Below are 22,692 nucleotides of genomic sequence, written 5' to 3' on the forward strand. Positions count from 1 at the left end.
AACTGTAAACAACAGGCTCACCCCGCTTGGCTTATGTAAAATATTTATCATAATGTATTGCGTAACATTATGCTGTTTGTAATCAAAGGATAATGTCTTTCTGGACACAATTGAACCCGTGATATTCATGTCCCTTAAACACATACAAAGTCATTTTGACCTGCTTCTGAAGTAGCACAAGGTTGCCGGAATGTCCACAGCGATGTGAAGTGAGCCGAGGAAAGATTTCATGTCTCTGTGCTTGTGCTTCTTGTGTAAGACTAAGACATACATCCATAGTACATGGACTGCCGCACTCCTACTGTTCTCTCCTATTCATTCTTTCCCTTTTCCTGTCCTCTTCCGTCAGGAAGACCTCCCATCACCCCTCCCAATGTTCCAGTCTTCCTTCCTTTTTGGGTCTTATTTGCGGCTTCACAGTCTTACCTTGTTGCCTCTCGCTCTCCCAATTTTTCTGTTCCAGTCACCTCTCGTATATCTAAAAATAAATAAGATGTGACACAGTGAACCTTGCAGGCTCCAACCTATGCAACTAATAATGCGCATAGTGCAGGTTCTCAGAGCCGAGGTGAGGAATTGGTCACCTGTGTGTAAACGAACATTATGTCAAGTACAACTAAGCGACAAATGGGTGCTGGCCACCCAACATGCAATACTCACCAATGAGCTTGGCTTGGCAACACTCTTGTGAGAATTTAATTAAATAAATGACATCAAATAAAATTACAGATACAAATTACATATTTTACATGAATTTGAAGAGTTCAATTTTCGTCTGATGAAACCAAGGTTGAACCTTTTGGCCATAATTCCAAATGGTATGTTTGGTGCAAACACAACAGTGCTCATCACCAAGAGAAGACCTACAGTGGATTATGCGTTGGGGTTTAAGATGGAACTGGGTGGAGTCTTAAACAAGGTGGGAATAAATAAATAAATAAATAAATAAATAAATAAATAAATAAATAAATAAATAAATAAATAAATAAATAAATAAATAAATAAATAATCTGTTTAGGGTTGCCCAGAAGCTCTTTAAGTGGTGGCTGTGTGTGCTGTCTCCTGTTTAACATGTGTTTGAATGACTTGAGTGATTGGTTAGTTTTGGATACAGCAACATCCTAGTTTTTAGAAAGTGTACACATTATGCAACCATATCATTTATTTATTTATTTATTTTACTTCCAGTGTCTAAAATGTGTCTTTCATATATTTGAGCCATTTTAATAGTGGAAACGTTTTGAAATTATTACTTGTTTTTAATTTTAAATCACAAAAAAACGGGCATTTGAACAGGGGTGCCTAGACTTTTTATAATTAACATTAACATCATTTCTGCCCATGCAGTTTGTTCTTTTGATTTCCATGTACTTGCTTACGTCATCATATTCTTAGTTTAATCATGGTTTCAACCAGTGTTTCCCAACCTTTTTTGAACGAATCGTTCACTCACGAGCCAACACTAACAGCAACACACACATAAATTGAGTATGTGCAGATGCCACAACATGTAATCTCAAGATTCTCCGATTTGCCACGCATGCACGATTAGCCTTGCGGAAACTGACCTGTGGTTTGGTAATCTTGTTTACAATTCGCTCGGTATTTAATGTTGTACAATTTCCCACGGCACAGCTGAACATCTCTCACGGCACACCAGTGTGCCGCCGCGGCAATGTGCCGCGGCACACCAGTGTGCCGCGGCACACTGGTTGGGAAACACTGGTTTCAACCATATCTTTTCTTTGTTAGGCAAAATATTTCCCTCTGTCCAGAACGTTCAGTAGTAATCGAAAACTGGCGTCTAGCATTAGTCAAAACATAAGATACAATCAAGTACTGAACATTTTTAGACGACTTCGGCAGTGTCCGTGATTTAGAAAATCATCAAGCATGCATTAAACAGTTCCTTAAGGGTCATTAAGCTATTCAGGCAATATATCAAATAACATTTGTTATTTCAAAGTGCTCAGAAATATATATATCAGATCATAAAGTTATAAAAACCTTTCTCATTACCACTTATCAAAAATGTCTAGTTATGTCTTCTTTATTGATTTGGTGTGTAGGTATAAATAATTATATGCTTAAAGTGTTTCTTTTATTTATTTAATATGTGAATATGCTTGTCTGCTTATGTACTTTATTCAATGAGGTTTGAGCATATCTGTTTTTGTAGCTAGGCAGGACTTTTTGTATTTCGACCCCATTCCTTCAGACATATATTAAGAGAAACTTTGAGTGGGTGGGTACTGTGCCCTCACTGAAGGGTACCAAAGCCAGCTCTAGGAAAAATCTGCCTGACAACTAGTTGCAATTTATATTTGTTACGATGTGAACTCAATTCCGCCTTACATAAACACATCTAAAGCATATCACTGTTTTCATTCGAAAATATCACACCAAGTCAATGTAATAAATGGACGTTTATTTCTTTTTGATTACTGAAATACGTCACAGTGTCTCGATCGTCCTTGCGACGAAAACTCTTGAGATAAGAATTCACATTGTTGAGGAAGGAAGAAGTGATGCAAAGGAGGAATAAGTGCAAGGAGGATTAGCAGCATGACTTTGAGCCTGTTTGTGCAGCGTGGAGGCTCCGACCAGTGCCACCAGTAGCACTTTGCCTTGCCTGCACTGCACTTCTCTGGCAAGATGTCAATGTGACCCAACTATGGACATTTATCTAAGTTTCTGTACGTGTAAAAATTTTGCTCACAGTATTCAAGAGGGAATTTTCTTTTTTGACTATTGCCTGATTGAACAGATCAGCATCAAGTTCCCCCATGACATAAACTGTGTGAAACTGAAGCCGCGTCAAGCAGCTCTCGTCCAGGCATATTTCAAATGTCCACAAAATGGGCCTCGCGTCGGTCCTGGCTCAGCATGGCGGTCCCGCCAGTCGGGGCGCTCCGAACATTTCCTGTGAGGCGTAAGTGATGTAGAGAAAACCGTCTGGGTCACTATGGTGGGAGTAGACCTCCCCCATGCTGGAGGACATGCAGGACATGCTTTTCTCGGCCACCAACAGGAAGAGAGCCTGGGTGGATTCCAGGTCAATCTTATTTCTGGCAAGACAGAGAGAATGAAACGCGTTAACGTGGAAGTTAACTCAAACTTGAGCTGAGATCATTTTACCTGAGCAGGCAGAGGAACTGACCCAAGGTGAGCTCGAAGGGAACTAGAAACTTGGTCTTGTCCAGAAGGGGGAGACTCTTTTCACGGATGTAACGTTCCACAATTACCTTCAACACAAAACAGTTATCAGCTGGAAGACAAGTTTTGATACAAAAGACACGCAAGAGAAGCAACTCACGGGCAGCTTGTTGGGGAATTTGGAGCGAATGCTGCACACCTCATCTTTTCTTGTTTCTAGGAAGAAAATAAATTTTTACCTCTTAAATTGGTATGTCTTTTGAACGTTGCCTCATTTTGGAGGAAAAATAAATGAAGGCGACTAACTCCAGTTTTGCGACAGACCCCTTTAGCTCTGTTGGACTATTCCAGGGGATGGTCCTGTCTGACTGGAGGTTAACGAAAGTTAATAAAAACTAACAAAGTAACTCCAACTAAAATGGAAAAAAAAGTTTCACCACAAAATAAAATAAAAACGAGTTTTTGTTTGTGAATTGAATTAAAAATAACTAGAATTGAAAGAAAAAATGCCATTCGTTTTGTCTCCATTAATTTCCCACATAAGCTTTTGGAGTTTATAAATTAACTCGCTACCCCCTTCTGCGTAGCGTGCTGCACTTTTGCGCCATTTTCTGGAATGTCTGCTGTACGCTCACTTGCTCCTTTTTGCTCCTCTTATTTATTTGTTGTGTTATTTATTCATTATTTATTCAGCACGCTGTTGTTTACTTGATTGTCTATTGTGTGCCATGTCTTGTCACCGTGGGATAGTGGGGAACGAAATTTCGGTTTCTTTGTGTGTCTTTGGCATGTGAAGAAATTGACAATAAAGCTGACTTTGACTTTGACTTAAGACAGGTTGACAGTCCTTTGGGAATTGTGGTGGACTTCATTACACAAGACTTATAAATCTTTTTTCTTTTTTTGCACTCCACACCCATGTCCCATTTAAAAAAGGTAAACCTAATAAAACGAAGCATTCTCCCCCAAAATAAAAATGTGTTTTAAAAAACGATTTAAAGTGAGTTGAACCTCAACTACAAAATTTAAAATAAAATAAAACAAATAAAATCCTTATAAAGCAGAAACGAGGTCCCAATTGCAAAAAAAAAAAAAAATTCTCAACTGTCTAATCCAGGGGTTTTCAATCCTGGTCCACATGGTCACGGTATTCTGCATGTTTTATATGTCACTGTACCCCAATTGAAGATCCTTAGCTGTAATCAGTCTTATGAATAGTAATGTTAGAAAAATACAAATCAGTCCATGAATGCATCCATTTTTCCATCACTCACCCAAGCACTTCCTCTGCTTAAAGGGCATCATCATCTCCATGGATTTCTCAAAGGGCGCCATCTTGGTTGCTTGCTTGGGGTGGTTTGCCCGAACCTGCGGTGCTGGAGATGTTGCAGCGGTTGGTGGACCGTGGCTGACGTTAACGTCCCCTCGGATGGAAGTTTGCAAACCCCAACGAGAGACGGGTGCCAGGGGGGCTTTATAGGCGAGCGGGCGGGGAGGAGTCTGTCTGCCCCAGCTTGCTCCCGAACCTCCCAGAAAAAAGAAAAACAAATTGTGGTCCTCGCTGGTGGCTTCACACGTACTGGTTACCTGACTTAGCAGTCTCACAATCTTGTGGGCTGTCAGGAAGGGGATACCAAGGCCAGGAAAAGGAATGCAAATGAGGTCATACAACTCATGACAAACCTCTTGGTAACATCTTTATTATTTGATTGTCCCAGCTTGAGAATGTGACCTCACCATCTGGATGCGACTACTTTACATAACATGGGAAGTACAAGGTGAACATTAAAATCATTGTTAGCAAAGTAGTAGTGCCAGTAGCTCTCCTTGATGACTCAGCGCCCCCGGACCTACAACCTTAGAACTGCGTACGTGCTAATCACCTTGCTGATGGGTGGTGGTCAATAGGCAGTAATTTAACAATCGCTTGTTATATAAAAACAGGCAAATGGCACTGTTTTATTTTATTAACATTTGTATAATTTTACATGACTCTAACTTGCTACTCCTGATAACTTCAACATGGAAGACTTGTTAAAATGAAATTGAATATAAGACAGATTTAATTTATATTAGAGGTAGCTATTTGTAATGTAGTCATTTCTTCAACTGTGGATGACAAACCTATCGCTTCTAATATGGTCCTAAGTGCAGCAGAGGTCAAAAGTCAAATTTCCATCATTTGACGGAGAAGGTCGCCATCTGATGGTCAATGGATGCTCCTTGTCAACGACATAAATATGTCAAGGATGAGCTGTTTGTGGACCAGAAAGAAATGGATAACTTGACTTTATCATTCAAAAAAATGAATGGATGTGGATGCTGAAGACTGTAATGTTTATTTATTTATTTATTTATTTATTTATTTATTTATTTATTTATTTATTTATTTATTTATTTATTTATTTATTTATTTATTTATTTATCCATTTATTTATTTATTTATTTATTTGGGTTAGGGTTTCATATTAGTGGTAGTGTTTCACAGTATGGGTTAAAACAAGGGTTAAGGATTCAAACCAGGATTAGGGTTTTAGAGTAAAGTTCCAAACTAGGGTTAGGGTTAGGGCCTAATTTGATTCATACTGATTTATGTGATGGATGCACAGTGCTGTATGTTTTACTGCCACCTGTAAATCTAATTACACCTCAAGGAGAATAAGGATATCCAGAACCTTAAAGCATATTATTGCCGGACTTGGGGTGAGAGGGGTTATGCGCCCTGGACACTGGGATTCATAGCTATTAGGCCAAATAGCTGTCGTCAAGTGAGGATAAACGGTTTGGATCATGAATGAATGAATGGATGAATGAATTAACTTCACAGGAAAGCCAGAAGCGAGATTCAAAACACAAAGGTCAGAACTTTGACGCAGATGTATAGCCAATAGTCCACCGTGTTCCCTAACATATAAGATAGTATTATGCAATGTATTTGGTTGGGTTTTTCTCAATATAGAAGAAATTGGACTTCAGGTCTTGGGTTGTGTGTGAACATGTTCACAATGGAAGTCCATACATGTCACTTCAAATCGAGTCCACTCGAAACGTCACCGAGAGACACAAAGGACCCTGGGAACATAAAACAGACCCCTGTGATGAGGTCACCTGTTGAGTCACACTATCTCTATGGGAACTCAGCAGGAATGCGAGTTTTTTTTATGGACTAGTCTCCTCGCTCCAAGTTGGATGCCTCGTTATTCCTTCCTCCCATGCGTCTATTCAAAAAAACTTGCCAGCCAATAGCAACACGGCTAGGACCTGTTGGCCCCGCCCCTTTCACCGCTGCTTCCCACGTTGTGCGTGTGTTGCATTGTCTAATTTGGAACTACTGCAGCCTGCTTGGCACCATGACGACACCCGCTCGTTATCTGCGCAATTAAGTGACAACTCGTGGATCCGGTCACGGGCGATCTACTCGCTGGAATGCTCCACTATTGGCTTAAATGTGCGTTTATACTGCGTTGAATGACCCGGCTGCTATGTTGCAATCCCGGATGCGTTATCCGATAGGAGGACCGTCACCCTAGGATTCGTCGCCTATTGCTCGCCAACTGGCCAGCGGCGTGAGCGAGGATGGCGGCCGGCCGCCGCGGCTGCGTCAACTCGCTATGGTCGGGCACCGAGCGCGTTCGCATCGGAGAGCGCCTCAAGGCGACGCTGGCCGGGGTCCTGGAGCTGGAGCTACTCCGATGCAAACACCTCGACATGGTGGACGCCGCTCTGGGGGATCGAGTCAACGCGACCGAGCCAGAGCCGGTGGGTGGGAGCGAAGCGCACGACGATACCGGGCAGAACGCGGCGACACCCCGCGGGCAACAGGTCAGTCAATCCGCAATCCAGCAACCATGTCAAGGTTGTTTTAGATCTCCAAGTATGCATGCCGCATCTCAGTGGCATGAAGCGGTACCCCATCCCCTCCCCTCCAAGTTGATTGACAAGAGCATTAAATGTCATCGAAGCGTGGCTGTGGCGATCAACACTGGGCTGGTGCAGCTTTTATTTCCAGTGAGAACGTTTGGAGCCGATGCTCCATTAGCTGTAAAGGTCACTTTGGCATGGTAGACATTTCATAAGGTACACCAACACTATAGTATATAATGATTTCAGCCAATATTGTACGTCTTACTTTGTAGCAATTGTACAAATATCACCGAAGTATAGTTATTAACACATACCAACGTGCAACTTCTCAATCTCATTCCCCCACATATTTAATTTACATTTAAATGTGTAGTTAGTTTATGTCGATTCATTGTGTGTGTGTAATTTTTTTTCTTGTTAATAATTCACTTCCCTCACAGGATTAAAAATATCTTTCAAGTGGCAGGGGAACCCAAACATATTTCAGAGTAATGAGCATTATTATCGGTGCACAGGCAAATTTTGAATCTGCTCGGTGTACCTTATGTTGTGGCCAGTATACAGATCATATTATGATAAACCCGTTGGAGAATGTGAGTTGGCATATAATCAATCCAGATGGACACAATGTCCCTGCCTGGAGCTGTGCCCTACAGTAATAGTGATATTGTACATTATTTGTGAACGTGAACTACATTTTCCTTCAGTCAAATTATCCTCAATGTTGTGTTACAGCACACTTATAAACATGGCTGGTCTCTAAATTTCTCAACTGGACGGAAAGGTTATCTCTCAGAAGTTGAGCTGCACAACGCACAATGCACTTCAGTGTCATCAAGTTTTCATTTATTTTTGTTTCAGTACAAATAGTGCAATAACTTGTCTGCACCAAAGAAGGGGTGGAGAACTGTGGACCACATATACACCCTGGGGAAAAACTCCAGACAATCTAATTAGAACAGAACATGCTCATAAAACCTGGAGAAGGCAGAAAGTACGAACAACTTGTTTTAAAGCGGGGACAGAAATGAGAGGCGTGTGAGCAAGGGCATGACGGTGGAAGTGCTGCCTTCCACACCGCCTACCCACTACCATCTCCTCCCTTGTCCCCCCCACAACCATTTGGTACTGCAGTGCCCTGCCGAGAGGACAAGGCAGCATTCCTCATTCTCACCTCAGAAGGTAGCTGTCGCAGCGGTCCGGCAGGTTGACGCCTTACCCTCTGCGCTCGCCCACGTAAACAGCAATGAGGTCCGACATGTAGACGCGTGTAGATGGAACAACATTGAATTTAATGATCTCTTTACACATAGGTTCTTGCTCAGACACATTCGACTGCATGACTCAGTGCTTTGCAATTATATAACGACTTGTTTTTTTTCCCCAAAAACATGCTCACTGGCAACTTCATTAGAGCCTGTCTCCAATATAAGAGTTTTATCAACAATTTTGCTTTACCCAAGAAAATAAGGCTCAGCTTTGTGATATTTTAGTGGCCTGTACTTTCCCCTGTGTCATACGGAGGCAAGATTCTGAAAACATTTAGTTTGTAGTTTAGGTTTGAAATATATCTTTTCTGATACCAGTACCTCTAAGTTTGTGACTGTATGTAACAAACGGTCTTTTAAATATTACGAATATCTTAGTGGTTCCATACCACAGCTATTCATTGTCCATCGTCCAATTTGGGAATTATTTTGAATTAAAAAAAAAATAAATCAATGTCCTCTCCACTTTTTTTTTTTTTTTTTTTTAAATCAAGGACAAGCAATGAATCCACCCTAATTACAAGAAACAATTTCAGATTTATGATACACAAATGATTTGGACATTGGTCTATAAACAGCATTCAGATTAGTAATATTGTATTTGTAAAATATGAAGTCCACTCGTTTTTCTCCAGCTCAGTGAGCTGCAATTTTGCCACTTGCGGTCACTTGAAAATGACATCAGCTTGTGAACGTCACTTGAACAAACTCAGCAAACAGGTGAGTGGCCGATACCTCAGTCCTGAGGCACTGTGATGTCATTTTCAGTCGACAGCAAATGGTGAAATGAGTGGATTTTGATGCCTAATTCATTTCTCACAAATGTCATGTTTAGACCAGAATGATTTTAACTTTCCCTTTAAGTCATGTTACAATGTGTACCACTCATTTTTGTTTAGTTTTCATCATGTTGCTTGATATTCAATTCAACGTTTTCTCCTCACTAGTGCTAAAAAGTGAGCAAATTCACATCTTGCAAGCAGGCAGAGGCAAAGAAACATTCCATTTGAATTGAATCTTTCTCATTCATGCAAAATAAATGTCTATAATAGGCTCCTTGAACCAAATGAAACATGTTCACAAATTTTGGGTTAAATAAATACTTTATTGGAGGCATTTTGCTAAACATTAAAAGCTGTCATGTTGGCATAATTTATCTTTCAGATCGAGGCCCAGTCAGCTCAAGCGGCATGTCAGAGAAAGATGGATGATCTGCTGTGTGCGTGCGTGTGTGTGCGTGTTTGTCAGTCTACAAAATGAGGTTAGTGTTAGGAAGCATCACCTTACACGGAGCCATTAGACTGACTTGTGGATTGAGTAAGGCTTTGTCTCTGCTTGTTGCCTCAGGAGCTGAAACACACACAAAAAAAGGAGCCCACTTGAGTGAAGGTTTTGCAGAGGCACAGCGTAGGCGCATGTTTAAAATTAATAATGCACGAACAATAAATAGCGCTCAACAAAACACGTTCTACATTGTTTGGCTGCACGTCGTCTACTGATGTATGTGTCCTACCTCATTGTTCCAGAGGTGCTCTGGTGCTCACATGAATGAATATCAGATTACATTGCTCACAACTGCACCTCCCCTCCTCCTCCTCCACCCACATTTAACTCTCCTATGATTTGATCATCCACTGGCTGGGCCGTGTGCAACATCATATGCCATAATGTGCACTGCGGATGGACGAGAGACCCAGATTCATGCGTGCAAACGATGCGTCACACATTTGGAATCTTGAAATAGAATGAGAGTGAAAAGTGCAGGTTGAGTTTGTTGCTCACTGCTGGTGTGTGGGAGAAGCGAGAACTTAGAGTTGGAGCAGTGCTGAGTCGGGGGTAGCAGGCTGAGAGGATATTATGGGAATGAGGGGGGGGATTATTTGTCAAGGGGAGTTAGGGGAGAGTGAGCATGGTGGTAACGGGTGGTGGTTGGGTCCTTCTACCTTGCCCCAGCAACCACTTGCCCCCCACCATCCCTTCCTTTAACCAGGCAATGAGTCACTTCAGTTTTTTTCCACCACATTCCTCATCTGCAAGGTGACAGGTGGAGATGGACAGAATCTCTTCCTCATATGCCTTTCTTTTTATCCTCTTCACGACCCCCCTCCCCCTTCCTTCTGCCGCTCTGCTGCTCTGTCTTTGTTACGTCATCTGTTTTCTCCCATTATCTCCTCAAGCCCCCTGCCACCCACCCCTCCTGTTTCCTGTCATCGCAGCAGTGAGTCACTACCTGTATTGTTTTCTTGATCAGAAGAGCTCACAGGCTTTCTCTTGCTTCATGCAGAGACTGGCCGCACTGCTTGGAGGTGGGTTGGGGGATTTGGAGAATAATTGAACAGAGGTGGCTGAGTGGGTGGGGTAGGGATGGTTGTTGGGGGTTACTCCATGCCTTTGCTAATCTAGCAAATGGAAGCACTTTGCTGACTTGAGTGATTGTCAATCCTGTTGTATGGGGATGGGGCCTCGTTTACAAAATGTGCATTGATGATGTCATCGGGGGAGCTGAAAATGATGTCATACACTCCCGTCCAACACCTCTGGAGGTTGCACTGTTGTTGTTCCTTGTTTTTTGTTGTATGATAAAGACATTTAGGTTTCAGATCCAGAAAGAAGTCGTGCTCTTATTTCATGCTATTTACCTCCAGGTGTGTTCAACAATGCACCAAGCACCTTCTCATCAGTTCATATGATGTTGTTCCAAAGCTTTTGTGGGTCATCTATCGCTCTACTTCCTTGGAAAATCCAATCTAGTCAAGATCATCTGTGAGAAATGTCATCATGCATCAAGACAATGACCAAAACACACTGCCAACACATCAAAAGACTTCATCAGGCGGAAAAGTAGAAGGCTGAGAAAAACACTGGACATTAGCTCAATAGAGCATGCATTATACCTCCTGAAGAGGAGACTGAAGGGAGAAACCCCCCGAAAGAAGAACTCAAAGAGACTGTAGTAAAGGTCTGCATTGAATGCTTTTACAGTCTGGTGTAGTGAATGGCTTGATGCAGTTATTGCAAGTAAAGCGTTATGCCATCAAAAATGAAATATTGCATTTTTACTTCATTTAAAGAAGTCAGGCCAGAGCACCAAGCCACCCACATTTCAAGTGAGCAATATGTTAGAACAGACAATATTAACACATCTAGATATAAATAGCATGAAATAAAAGCTGGAATTTGTCTGATACTACTCTTCTGATCTGAAAGCCAAAAGTATTAAGAATAGAACAAAATTATGAAATTGAAGGTCATCTTTCTTTAATTATGTCTAACTTTTCACATTCACCTCATGTTGGGGTGGGGCAGGCCAACCCAACTTTTCAAGTCTAAATAAATAAGGAATGATAGGAGTCTTAAAACCTGGAAAAATGACTGTTCGTCTGTGACGACTTTTGATAGAGATCCCTCAGCCCGCACCTGTCTTGTACTGTTTTTATTTCAGGCGCCCTCCCCCTCAGAGACAATGGGCCTGTCAAGTCAGAGTAACCCAGACAACTCCTGTTGTAACTCTGGCGACGGGACGGTACATTCTTCAGTAGGCGGGGGGAGTAACTCCCGCTGGTCCACTCTGTCCTGGGACGCCCCCTCTGACCTGCTGTCACCACCCACGCCCGACCCCTGCGGTGCAGTCCACCTGGACAGTGATTCCAGACCGAGCTCAGGTAAAAAGACGTACCAATAGAAGTGTGTGAACGTCTTGTGCAAGACGTCTTTGTAAAGATTAACGTGCCTTTTTTCTACTTTGTTTACTTGCACTTTGTGTGACTTAGCCCTGACTCACTCGACGTTTTAGCCTTTCCTGGCAAACGCATTGTACTCGCTGCCATCCAAGTCATACATTCCTCTCACAATTTGCATTTATTCACAACTCTTTTGAGTGCTTCAGAATCTCTAAGTTCAAAGATATTCTCCCACTTGTTTGAATTCTGTGGTGTCCAGTTTGTTGAATCGAAACTAGATGCATTCCCACGTTGTCATTTCTGACCTATCCATCACCGACATCACCTTTAGTTTATAATTTGGACATGCACATACATGATCTGATGGGTTTTGTTTTTCAAGGTTTCTATTCAGTGAGTGGGAGCTCACTGTCAGACTCATGCTACTCAGTGTCCAGTGATGCTGCCCAGGGAGGATTGATACAGGCAAACAGACCCACAAAGTTTTGGGAACAGATCCCTGGTTCAGTGGGCAACACCGACATCTTATGGTCAGATTGTGCGGTGCAACCATCAGGTCCGCATGATAGACGCAAGGATTCAGAGCCAACCCAGGAGCAGTCAGTGTCAGGTGAGATGAAGATTATTGTGGAAAATGAAATGTATTTGACAGTTACTGCAATAAAATGTCCTTCTGTCCTGTTTTGCAGCAGTCTCAAGTGAGCCTGAAGTGTGTGGTCTCAGCTTTCTGTCAGACCTCTGCCCAGGCCTTGACAACTCATCGACCTGTTCTCTTCTAAAGTTTGGCAGTGTCTCTCCACCCCCCATCTACTCCCATGCACAACGACCACAGTTGGACCCGTGCTACTGCGAAGACCTCATATCCCGTCGGACAAAAGAAGTGTACCCATATCCCAGCCCCCTGCACGCCGTTGCCCTCCAGAGTCCCCTTTTTACGTCTCAGACACAAGCGCGGTCTCCTTCTCCATATTTGGAAGGAAACCAAGCAGATGAGCCAACAGAATCCATCGGTGGTGTAAGTCCGCCTCTCCGACGACAGAATGCCTCGAACCCAGTGTCTTTGACGCAGCTGGAGCAGTACATCTCTCGGCTAGCTCATCAATACCACCATCGGATGAACCTCTCCATCCCTGATCTTGCACACTCTCCGCTCACACACAGAGGCCTTAGCACGCCTGGTAAAAGTCAAGGTTCCACTCAGTCCCTGTCTGCCTTTGAAAGCCGCAGTACACCTTTCACGCTGACAGGGGGCAGTGCAACACCGTGCAAATCACTACTGGGTAATTCAGCCAGAGTGAGTCTCAGTGCCACTGGGAAAAAAGCCACAAGAAACTCGATCAATCTGGGTAGCCTTCCCTCTGCGACCGCAGAGGATTTGAGCATCAACTTGCATCTCAACCTAAACTTGAACCTCACTCCTGGTTTAAACTCTAACAGGGGGATTGTTGAAAAACCCCAAAATGTCAATCTGGGGGTTGACTCTGCGAGTTCGGCTGCTTCAGTGCCATCACAACCCTCTTCAACGCCTGGCCCGGCGCTTCGAGCACGGCCCCGAATTTCCACCTGTCCTACTTCCCTCAATCACCGCAGCTCCCTGGAGCTCACTTCGGGTCCTGCAGCCACTTCTGCATTTGGATCAGCAGCCTTCTCTCGCTCATTGGACTGGAGTGCAGGACAGCCACCTGAAGCCGGAACCTCAGTGTTTGGATCAGCGGTGGGGTCCCAGCGCAGCAGCTTGATACAGGAGTCCAGCTCCAGTCTCAAACTGGTCGAGGACTCTCCCATGGTGGGGGAAATCTCTCGCATCTCTGGCTTGTCCAGGGCCGTCGTGGTCGGGCTGATGGAGCAAGGTGTGGAACTGGACATCGACTGCTTCCAGGCAGAAGCAGCCAGTGAGTTGAAGAAACATAAAGGTCTCCCGACAGCCCACAAACAAGCACATGATGTCATAAGACGGACCGACCTTACCGCTCAAAGACCAATCCAGCTGTCTCTCAGCGTCACCCACTCGCCGCAGTCCCAGTCCAGTGTCAGTCCTCCCCTCTCACACTCCAGCAGCCCAGTCCACCCTTATCTGTCCAGCCATGCTACTTCTCCAGTCTACTCTTCACAGTGCCAGTACCAACAGATCCCTTCCCAGTCAGACCTGCCCTCCTCCACAGCCTCCTCTCCTCCTTCCTCCCGCCCCACGCAAAGAGCCCACTCTCCTCCACATCCTCTCCAACCCTCCCCGATGGGAGCTACCCCACTCTCAGTGTTCCGGAGGGACACCCCTTTTCAGTGTTCGCTGCCCCGTGCCACCACCGGCACATCTCCTGTGGACTTTGGTGGCATCCATCCTAGGAGTGGGTCCCTCCGACACAGCGGGGGCTGGAATAGGGTGGAGGGCGACGGGCTCTACAGAGGCAAGCATGCGTCTCACAAGCTAATCAGGGCAGCAACTGTTAGCAACTATGCCAAAAGGGAGGACTCTGGCTCTGCTTGGCGTGAGGATGAGAAGACACAATCACGCAGCAAGACCTCAAACAAACTGAGCAGAGCCTTTGAGCGGCGCCTCTGGGGAAAGGACACTCAGAGTGAGAGGGAGGAGATGGATAGGGCAGAGTACGGCTACGGATGGACAAGGAACGCAGATGGTAAACAGAGAGCGTCCAGCGCTCATGAGTGGTGGTCAAAGGTAGAAAGCTCACCTATTTTCTCTAAGACGAGAGGAAAGGAGGGTGGAGAGAAGCGAAGCTCCAGTGTCAGGAGCTCCAGGAGGGCTCTGTTCAGGAGCGAGTCTCAGGGCTTGCTGGTGCCTTGCAACCAGGATGAGCCCACAAGACAGTCAAACTGGGTTTCCTCATTCGATGTGGGGCAAAGTGCGATGTGTGCTGGCAGGGACAAGGGTGCCAGACTGCTGAACGCAGCGGAGAACAAGCACCTCTCATCTACAGCTAGCCTCTTTAACCTCTCCTGCTCTCAGAGCTTCGAGAGCAGCTGTCACTCATTCAGTCCTCTTTCTTCTCCCTCTTTTTCTCCTTCCCCACCGCCCAGACATCCCCTCCAACGTTCTCGATCCCTGAGGGACTTGGGCAGGCGTGTTTTTGGCTCTATGAGATCCTTAAGCCTCAAACAGAAACCATCTAAGTGACTTTTCAGCTTCTTGGTGTGTTAATATTGCAACATTTTAAAAAAAGTATTGCTTTTGGACAGGAGATACGGAAACCATGTTCTCTCAACAACCCACACATTAGCTGCTGAGTTCATCTCAGGCACCTTGATTTATAAAATGTATTACTTGCCAAGCGTCTTGCAGTCTGACCTCAATGGCCGCACTGCATCGTCTACAGCAGGGGTGCCCAATACGTCGATCGCGATCGACCGGTCGGTCGATCACCGAGCCACTACTGGTCGATCGCGTGACATTAAAATGTTTTTGGGGGGTTTTCGCACTTGACGCGTGCGCAAACAACGGCGCTAACAACACAACACTAATGCTCGCGAGTTCCCTCCAATTGTCAGATCCCTGTTTTTTCTCTTAAACTTAAGAAAGGGTATAAAAAGGGCAGCTGGACATAGTAAAAAGATTTTTAAAAAAGTATCACTTTCATAGGGAATGGGAGGACTTTCTTTTCACGCACACACACACACACGTGTATATATATATATATATATATATATATATATATATATATATATATATATATATATATATATATATATATATAAAATTAATTATTTTTTAGTGGGTAGATCTTTGTGACCTTCAAAATTTCATTTCAAAAGTAGCTCGCGAGCTGAAAATGTTTGGGCACCCCTGGTCTACAGAAAAAAATCACTGTAGTCTATCAGCGTCTGACGATGCAAAGACCCATATAAACATCTTGTGTTTTTCTGTGAAGTCTTGTAGAGAACTTATCTGGGTAAAAGTAGCTAGTTATAGTAAATAAGGCAGTGACCATACTCATATCATCAGCGACTTGAATGATGTAGTAACTAAAGAATAAATATATTCATATACACGCTTCTGCATGCTGCTCTGTGACAAGTTCTTGTGAAAATGATATTCTTTTTTACTACTGGCAATACTGCCTCTGAAGTACAATCATACTGGCCAAATGTTGACCAAAACCAAACTTGTTTATTTTGAATGTGCTCAGGATTTTGAAAGAATTGTTGCTTGTGACTAAGTGCAACTTTCAATGAATAAAATAAATGTCAAGTTAAACAAACAGTGTGTCATGTGTCATACAAACCCATACACTAGCCAGAGCTGGTTGATAAGTCCAATAGAATTTATGAAACAGAACAATCTGGATGAAAATGCACTGTTGACATTCGCCTTCTGAGTCAGATCTGTGAACTCCGTTCCGTGTCTGATCTTTTGGGTTCAAAAAGCATTCTTCTTGTTGCTAGGGAACACCATTTTTGGGAACACCATTTCTTGTCTCAACTCTTCATATGAAACATTATATTTTGTTTAAAATCAACTTGCAAGTCAAACATTTGGACACTTTTTCCTCTGAGAATGTCCAAAATCTTGACTGGTAGTGTCCAATTACTGCTGTACCTCAAAAATAAGACATCATTGGTTCAGGCTTTCATTTCAGAACATTCTTGAGTTGGTCTGTCATCCACTCAGCTTAAACAAAGTCTCTGGTTTCGGCTGAGGCAAATTAGGAGACAGTGTAATAAACTACCTCGCTTGATGCATCTGTCTGGTTCTATTTTCCAGGGCAACTCTTTGTGCTGGAGTTAAACATGCCTCGGTACATGGCTTTCTCCCGGACTAACTCATGGCTCAGCTTCTCTTCGACCCTCTGCAGGTACTTCCTGACGTTGACGTCTGTTAAAAAAAGATCCAACAAAGGAAATCAACAATTCATACGTTGAAGACTTTTGCAAATGAAGAAAGAAATTTCTCGTCATTTTACTGTTATCAATTTAACAGTGACTGACCACAAGTATATTTTTGCACGTCTGTACTGTTTGGAATGCCCTCATGCTGATAAACCGCAGAAGACGTAGCCCGCATCCACACTCAGAGTGGCTCCTCAATTGATTTACAAGCATTACCTATGCTTTCACTACTCTGGTGTGTCGCAGTAGGAATAGAGGCTCTTGAGGATTGGACTTGGGCACCACCGTTCTCCCTTTCTAGTTCAATATTGGACCTTTTTATACATGCATTTGAACATGGAATATATTAGGACACGATGTACATTGGTGCAGTTAAAAAAACACGCACACACACACACATATATATTTTGCCCATATTGAGAATGCCATTTCTGTGCTACATCCAGTTAAGAAGTGTGTGGTCTTTTTTTAGCCCCTTTCATTATTTAAGTTGCACATCCCTGCACTAAAAATCAATTTACCGTTAGGCTGCACCATGCAGGCCTGCGTCAAGTACTGCTTGGCTTTCTGTGCATTTCCAAGCTCTAGTGTGGCCACGCCGGCCCTGTACAGTGCTTTGGCATCAGCTGGCCGCTGCTCCAACACCTTCATGCTGTACTCATGGACACGAGCATAGTCCACGCTCTCTCTCTGCAGCAAACAGGCTGAAAAAGAAAAATAGTCTATGTCCAGACACTCTCACATATTTTGTAGCGCTCACAACATTTTATCACACTGCACTAGGAGTGTGATGTTAACAATATCGCCAGTTACACTTGCACCCTTGCCATGTTTGAATATACCAGCTAAATTGTTGAAGCAGTCCACTTGTGTGTTTCTCAAGAATGTTTCTTGTTCAGCTGTGAGCGCTGGCCTCTCAGGTCCAAATCCTTTTAAAGTCAACGGCATTTCAGAATGGAGGCTTCGAAGGATCAAAAGGGCACGGTGATAACGGCCAACAGCGGCACGAATGTTTTTGTCCCGATAGAAAGCATTCCCTTCCGTCTTCATTTGCCCCGCTTCTTCCAACAAAGACCAGACTGGCGTTAAAGCAGCTGAAGCAGCTCCTGCCATTGCAGGTCTCTCCTCTCCTCCGTTAGCCTGCATTTTTGGAGCGGAGCTCATATGCTGAAATGAAATAGCATGGGCAGTGTCATTTTACTGAGGGAAAAAAATTCTATAATATTAGTGTCATCAAAACAAGCGTGATGAGTGATTCAAGCCTAATGTTGACAATGAACACAGATACATATTAAATGTAAGAATAAACATAATTTGATGACTTTCCATTTTGCAATTTACTAAGCAGAGCCTTCTGTCTTCGTTTTAAATACGCACCATCTCAATATTATTATCATCGAGACTTTAGTAATCATGAGTTGCGCATGTTCAGCATAGGTACACCCTCTTTCAAAAGTAAGCTTACAACTATATTAAGTTCAACGTTTAATTTCGTGTGTTCACATTGACAAATGCCATTTGCAATCAATGTCTCGCATTTGTGCGTGCATTCTAGAGTGTAGTGACTCCAAAGAGTCTAAAAGGAAACTCAAGGGTTTCAATTAAATCTGTCATTTATGTAGAGCACTGTATAGCATAGCTACACGCCAGCACAAGGCCTCGTCAAATGTGTGTTTAATAATTTGGCTCCATCAAATTGTTGCTTGAGAGCCAAACAGCTCTCGGTCTACAACACCGCAAACAAGCAACCACAATAATAAATATTGTTAAACGGTCGACATAACTGAACATTACCCTATGCTTAAACGAGTGTTTGACGAGCTGTTGAACATCATTATAGCGCCATAAATGAGTACGGGGTAAATCATAAATAAAATAAACGGTTAGCACAAACGCTGCTAGTGTATATGACGTTACAGCTAATCTAACCATGCTCGTCTGCGGACATACTTCCCAACATAAACACACAAATACTCTCAAGATGTTTATACGCGTAAGAGCTTTAAATGGTCGTGTTTCAAGTCGGCACGAAAAGGCTCACCTTAAATGAAAAGCGGGCTCACAGATACTTTGAGAAGCTATCAGAAACATGTATGCATTCTTCTTTGTTTTGTTATCACTCGCTCACCTTAGGTCGAAGATGCGTTAGTGCCACCTAAAGGCTACAGGTGGATTTACCCAATTTGTTACCGCCAATTAAAGGCCATTGTGGAATTGCCCGTTTGTTTAAAAATCATACAAAATGTAAAATATACAGTGCTCTATAGGACATAAACACAGATGGCAACCACAATCACTCCGTACTTTAAAAAAAAATCACACACCAGTGCGCAAAAAAGACGGCGAAGAGTAGCCGAACCGATTTGACTCTTTTTCTTTAAGTAAAAGTGAAATAAAAAAGAGACCAAGCAAAAATTATTTCATAATTCTTTTTTACAATACCCCCTTCACAGAGAACCAGCTTCTGGAGCTGGGGATCGGACCGCCAAGGTTCCGGCCTTTGGCCGCCGCCCAGCTCACTTAGCACCCGACCCCTTTGGCCCCTCCCACAGGTGGGGAGCCCATGGGAAGGGGGACCCACGTCTCTTTTTCGGGCTGTGCCCGGCCGGGCCCCATGGGCAAAGGCCTGGCCACCAGACGCTCGCCTTCGAGCCCCACCTCCAGGCCTGGTTCCAGAGGGGGGCCCGGTGACCCGCGTCCGGGCGAGGGAAAACGAAGTCCATTTATGTTTTTCCTCATAAGGGGCTTGCGTGAGCTGTGCTTTGTCTCGAACTCCTCTGGACTGGAAGACAACCACACTTCCACTGAGCCAGTAATCTATTAAGAGTGACTGCTAAAATTAAACTATACACAAAACGTGATTGTTTGGGTTTTGCAGTTCTGCCATACTTCCACTGGGTGTCACAGCGTCCCAGCAAAATTTCCATCATTTCAGTATTGACACCTAAATTATAATAATAATAATGATAAATACAATCTTTACCATAATAATTAGAAAAACTCAAGGAGAAAAACAATACATAAAATTCATGAGTCAGTCATGCATTACAAAGCAAACCAGCATTTACCTTTATCTGTTCAAATTGAGAATAAGGGTGAGAATGTTTGATAAGCAGTCAACCCCTACTTCTATGAATTTGCCATTTTGTTGTGGAATGCTGAATGTGGCCATTGTCTTTTTGGGCAAAAAACAAAACAATCATACCTGTTATGTTTAAAGAAAAAGAAAAAATACTTTTGGCTTTATCACTTCACCTCTCCCTTGTCCTGTCCTATTCCGTTCAATTAGGCAAAAGTGAAATCCAACAAAGCATCTCTGTGCACACTGAAGATAAGACAAGTAGCCTACACACTTCACATTGCCACAGAAAAACTAATCGAATGGATCACTCTCTCAAAAGAGGTCCTACAATCTGGGGTATGATGAAAAGAAAATGGTGATGGAGTCAGGTTGTGGCTTCACACACCATGAAAATGTCAGTGATGCAGCAAGTGCGTGCTTTTATCTGGTCTTCAAAGCTTACACCAGGTGTCTCTACATGCTCCATATGAGCCATCTTCTGTCCTTCATGTGTTACCACTGTCAGCTTATCAACATAGTGATTTATTTTGTTCCTTTTGAAGGTAAGTATAAATTATTATAATAGTCAGATAGGCTTCATCATTGAAGCAACATTTTCTGTAGTCGTTTACACTCAGTAAAAAGTTATTCACTGATTTGGTGAGTTGTTCACTGATTTGGTGTGGAACACGCATGCTCTTACACACACAAATACAGCAGATCCCCAATGGCACCTCCAGCAGTTTCTGTCTTTTGTTGAGTTCTTTCAAGTGCTTTCTAAGGGACGTCTCTCGTAAATGTGGTTGGCCAGACATGACCCGTCGAAACAGAAAGACACAAAATGAAAGACACAAAATGCTGTGGCTTTTAGGTCACAGTCTAAACCTGGCTTGCTTGCTTGTTTATTTATTTATTTATTTATTTGAAATTCTATTTAAAACTCTCGAGCACAGTTAGCAGCCAAAAAGGAAAGCAAGTCACAAGAGAAACAGACATTGATTTCTTCAATGGGTTGAAACACAAAATCCTCTTTTTTATTTATTTATTTATTCTGCTGCGCTTTCTTTTTCAGTTCTCCTCAGCTCTCCAAGCTGTCATTAGGGGGGAAAACTACTCACTCTGGAGTCTAGCATTTTGTACACTTCACGGCATTCAAACAATTGCTGTACTGTACATAACATCCTCCGCTTCCCAACTGTTTGTTTATAAAATTCCTTTTAAAGTATTTTGGATTTTTGAAGGGCAGATCATGTTTATAAGTCATCTAAAAACAGCCCCATCTATGCTAATTCCACCTTCTGACCTGTACAGTGTGTACATTTTTGGGGGCCTGAGGCATTAACGTCTACATTAGGGGAGTGCTAGGACACCATCCTCCTGCTCACCTGAGTCTCCTTGAAAGGTACTAAATGTAATTGATAAAAATAAAATGAAATACATTGGAACCCGGGATCTCGACCGCCTTGAAACTTCACATATTCGGATTTCAACGCAAAATGTCGGGAAATCTTTGCCTCTGATCTCGAACAAAGCTTCGTTCTTGTTTAGCGGGTTTTAAACTGCAGTCATGTGTGGTACGCTTCCGGAAAGCTGACCACAAGATCACGGGGCATCACGCTGAAGAGTTGAGTTCACGCAATAATAAGCATGTATAAAGAGATCAACTGTATGTTATGCTCAAGAGATATCAAACTGCTTTGGTCGAGTTCCTGAGTTCTACTTTGTAACAAAAAGGTGCCTCAGAACGTATGTATCCATTTTAGAGAAGCAGGATGAATTCTGTACAGTTACTGCTGTGTAAATTTGATTCTTAATATCTGGCTTCTCAAACCATGATGTAAGTTTTTGTTTGGGCAGACAGATCATCTCCAATGGACTGTCGTTAAAAGCGTCACATGCAAAATACACAAATTGAATATGGTTAGGCACTGAATTCCATTGCCCATAGTCAATGTTTAAACAGTTACCTTTAAAGGCAATGTCGCTTCTTACAAGGCCAGCTTTGACCAATTGGACCGATTTAAATTTCTCATTCCTTCAATGGCAACTTGTCCCATCAAATATGGTCACCGCGTGCGTGTGTGTCTGTGTTTGTATCTGTGTATTAGCAAATTCAACTGGTCAACTAATTGAATCCGTAAAACTACAATAGCTACTCACTGTTAGCTGAGGCTTTGACAATTGTGAGTGTTTGTCCTGATTTACTCCCTTTATGGCTCCTGGAAAGTGAAGTAGCTTCCACCCAGCCCTCCAAGAAATAATAAGGCTGTTCCACACATTGACTAGACTCTAGTCAATTCACGGCACACCTTTTCATTGGAAAAAATCTCGCGGCACACCGCCAACAAAAATCTGTTAAGCTCCTACATTAAAATCAGTTATATTACAACGAAAGACGTTAAGTCCTATTCCTATATATGTATGGAGAGTCGAATAACTTAATAGAAATAAATACTAAGTATTCTTTAAATTGTATTCCTTTTTAAAGATAAAAGTGACAGTTTTTTTTTGTTTTGTTTTTTTGTTTATTTTAGCTTGTACACAGACATCATCAAAGTCACACTTTCTTTACAAAGCTTAGAGTTCGTTCCGTACTTGCCGAAAACGGAATGGGTGGAAGCAGCCTTGCTTATCGAGTCCCGTCCCAAAACTTTCATCCAAAGATTTTTCGTGTTTTCACAGATATTTATCACACAGCAATTTCATGAGAGTCTTCACAGATATTATGGAACACATTAATTTTAGAATAGTCAACATAAAAATTTCTGGTTATGTATGATGCTAATATTTGTACATTAGTACATTTACACATTAGTTTCAA

At 42.8% G+C, this 22,692-nt stretch overlaps 3 protein-coding genes across 7 annotated transcripts; 1 reads left to right on the forward strand and 2 right to left on the reverse strand.

Annotated features, from left to right (window-relative positions):
- Positions 1 to 2,407: 2,407 nt before the first annotated feature.
- map1lc3cl (microtubule-associated protein 1 light chain 3 gamma, like) lies at positions 2,408 to 4,620 on the reverse strand. Its single transcript, XM_088375332.1, has 4 exons — positions 4,431 to 4,620; positions 3,317 to 3,372; positions 3,139 to 3,245; positions 2,408 to 3,068 (listed from the first exon to the last, which is right to left on the reverse strand). The coding sequence occupies exons 1-4, from the start codon at positions 4,489 to 4,491 to the stop codon at positions 2,882 to 2,884; spliced, it is 411 nt and encodes a 136-aa protein (XP_088231458.1). The 5' UTR covers positions 4,492 to 4,620; the 3' UTR covers positions 2,408 to 2,881.
- A 1,705-nt stretch (positions 4,621 to 6,325) lies between these two features.
- Positions 6,326 to 15,597, forward strand: LOC148404596 (uncharacterized). The gene is made up of 4 exons (XM_088386574.1): positions 6,326 to 6,978; positions 11,731 to 11,950; positions 12,351 to 12,578; positions 12,658 to 15,597. The coding sequence occupies exons 1-4, from the start codon at positions 6,733 to 6,735 to the stop codon at positions 15,099 to 15,101; spliced, it is 3,138 nt and encodes a 1,045-aa protein (XP_088242700.1). The 5' UTR covers positions 6,326 to 6,732; the 3' UTR covers positions 15,102 to 15,597.
- On the reverse strand, positions 9,412 to 22,263 carry ttc9c (tetratricopeptide repeat domain 9C). 5 transcript variants are annotated; one of them, XM_088386590.1, is made up of 5 exons: positions 18,605 to 18,817; positions 17,653 to 17,977; positions 17,332 to 17,514; positions 16,651 to 16,796; positions 9,412 to 9,638 (listed from the first exon to the last, which is right to left on the reverse strand). In XM_088386590.1, exons 1-4 carry the CDS (start codon positions 18,740 to 18,742, stop codon positions 16,675 to 16,677), a joined length of 768 nt encoding a protein of 255 aa, XP_088242716.1. In that variant the 5' UTR covers positions 18,743 to 18,817; the 3' UTR covers positions 9,412 to 9,638; positions 16,651 to 16,674. The 5 variants fall into 5 exon arrangements, with proteins under 5 accessions (XP_088242716.1, XP_088242734.1, XP_088242742.1 ...); XM_088386608.1 differs by lacking the exons at positions 9,412 to 9,638; positions 18,605 to 18,817 and adding an exon at positions 22,032 to 22,263 and having other exon boundaries at positions 16,225 to 16,796; XM_088386616.1 differs by lacking the exons at positions 9,412 to 9,638; positions 18,605 to 18,817 and adding an exon at positions 18,939 to 19,040 and having other exon boundaries at positions 16,225 to 16,796.
- Positions 22,264 to 22,692: the final 429 nt, after the last annotated feature.

The sequence above is a fragment of the Syngnathus floridae genome, chromosome 1 (assembly GCF_059516105.1).
Source record: "Syngnathus floridae isolate MCC-2025c chromosome 1, RoL_Sflo_1.0, whole genome shotgun sequence".
Lineage (NCBI taxonomy): Eukaryota > Metazoa > Chordata > Actinopteri > Syngnathiformes > Syngnathidae > Syngnathus > Syngnathus floridae.

Bases quoted from the DNA above. Each gene is read 5' to 3' on its own strand.
- map1lc3cl (XM_088375332.1), bottom strand. From the start codon at position 4,491: ATGGCGCCCTTTGAGAAATCCATGGAGATGATGATGCCCTTTAAGCAG. The intron at 3,373-4,430 runs GTGAGTGATGGA...TTTTCTTCCTAG, and splicing joins TAAGCAGAGGAAGTGCTTGG to AAACAAGAAAAGATGAGGTG. The intron at 3,246-3,316 runs GTGAGTTGCTTC...TTTGTGTTGAAG, and splicing joins AATTCCCCAACAAGCTGCCC to GTAATTGTGGAACGTTACAT.
- LOC148404596 (XM_088386574.1), top strand. From the start codon at position 6,733: ATGGCGGCCGGCCGCCGCGGCTGCGTCAACTCGCTATGGTCGGGCACC. The intron at 6,979-11,730 runs GTCAGTCAATCC...TTTTTATTTCAG, and splicing joins CGACACCCCGCGGGCAACAG to GCGCCCTCCCCCTCAGAGAC. The intron at 12,579-12,657 runs GTGAGATGAAGA...CCTGTTTTGCAG, and splicing joins CCAGGAGCAGTCAGTGTCAG to CAGTCTCAAGTGAGCCTGAA.
- ttc9c (XM_088386590.1), bottom strand. From the start codon at position 18,742: ATGGTTAGATTAGCTGTAACGTCATATACACTAGCAGCGTTTGTGCTA. The intron at 17,978-18,604 runs GTAATGTTCAGT...ATTTCATTTCAG, and splicing joins AACACTCGTTTAAGCATAGG to CATATGAGCTCCGCTCCAAA. The intron at 17,515-17,652 runs GTATATTCAAAC...TTTCTTTTTCAG, and splicing joins CTGCTTCAACAATTTAGCTG to CCTGTTTGCTGCAGAGAGAG.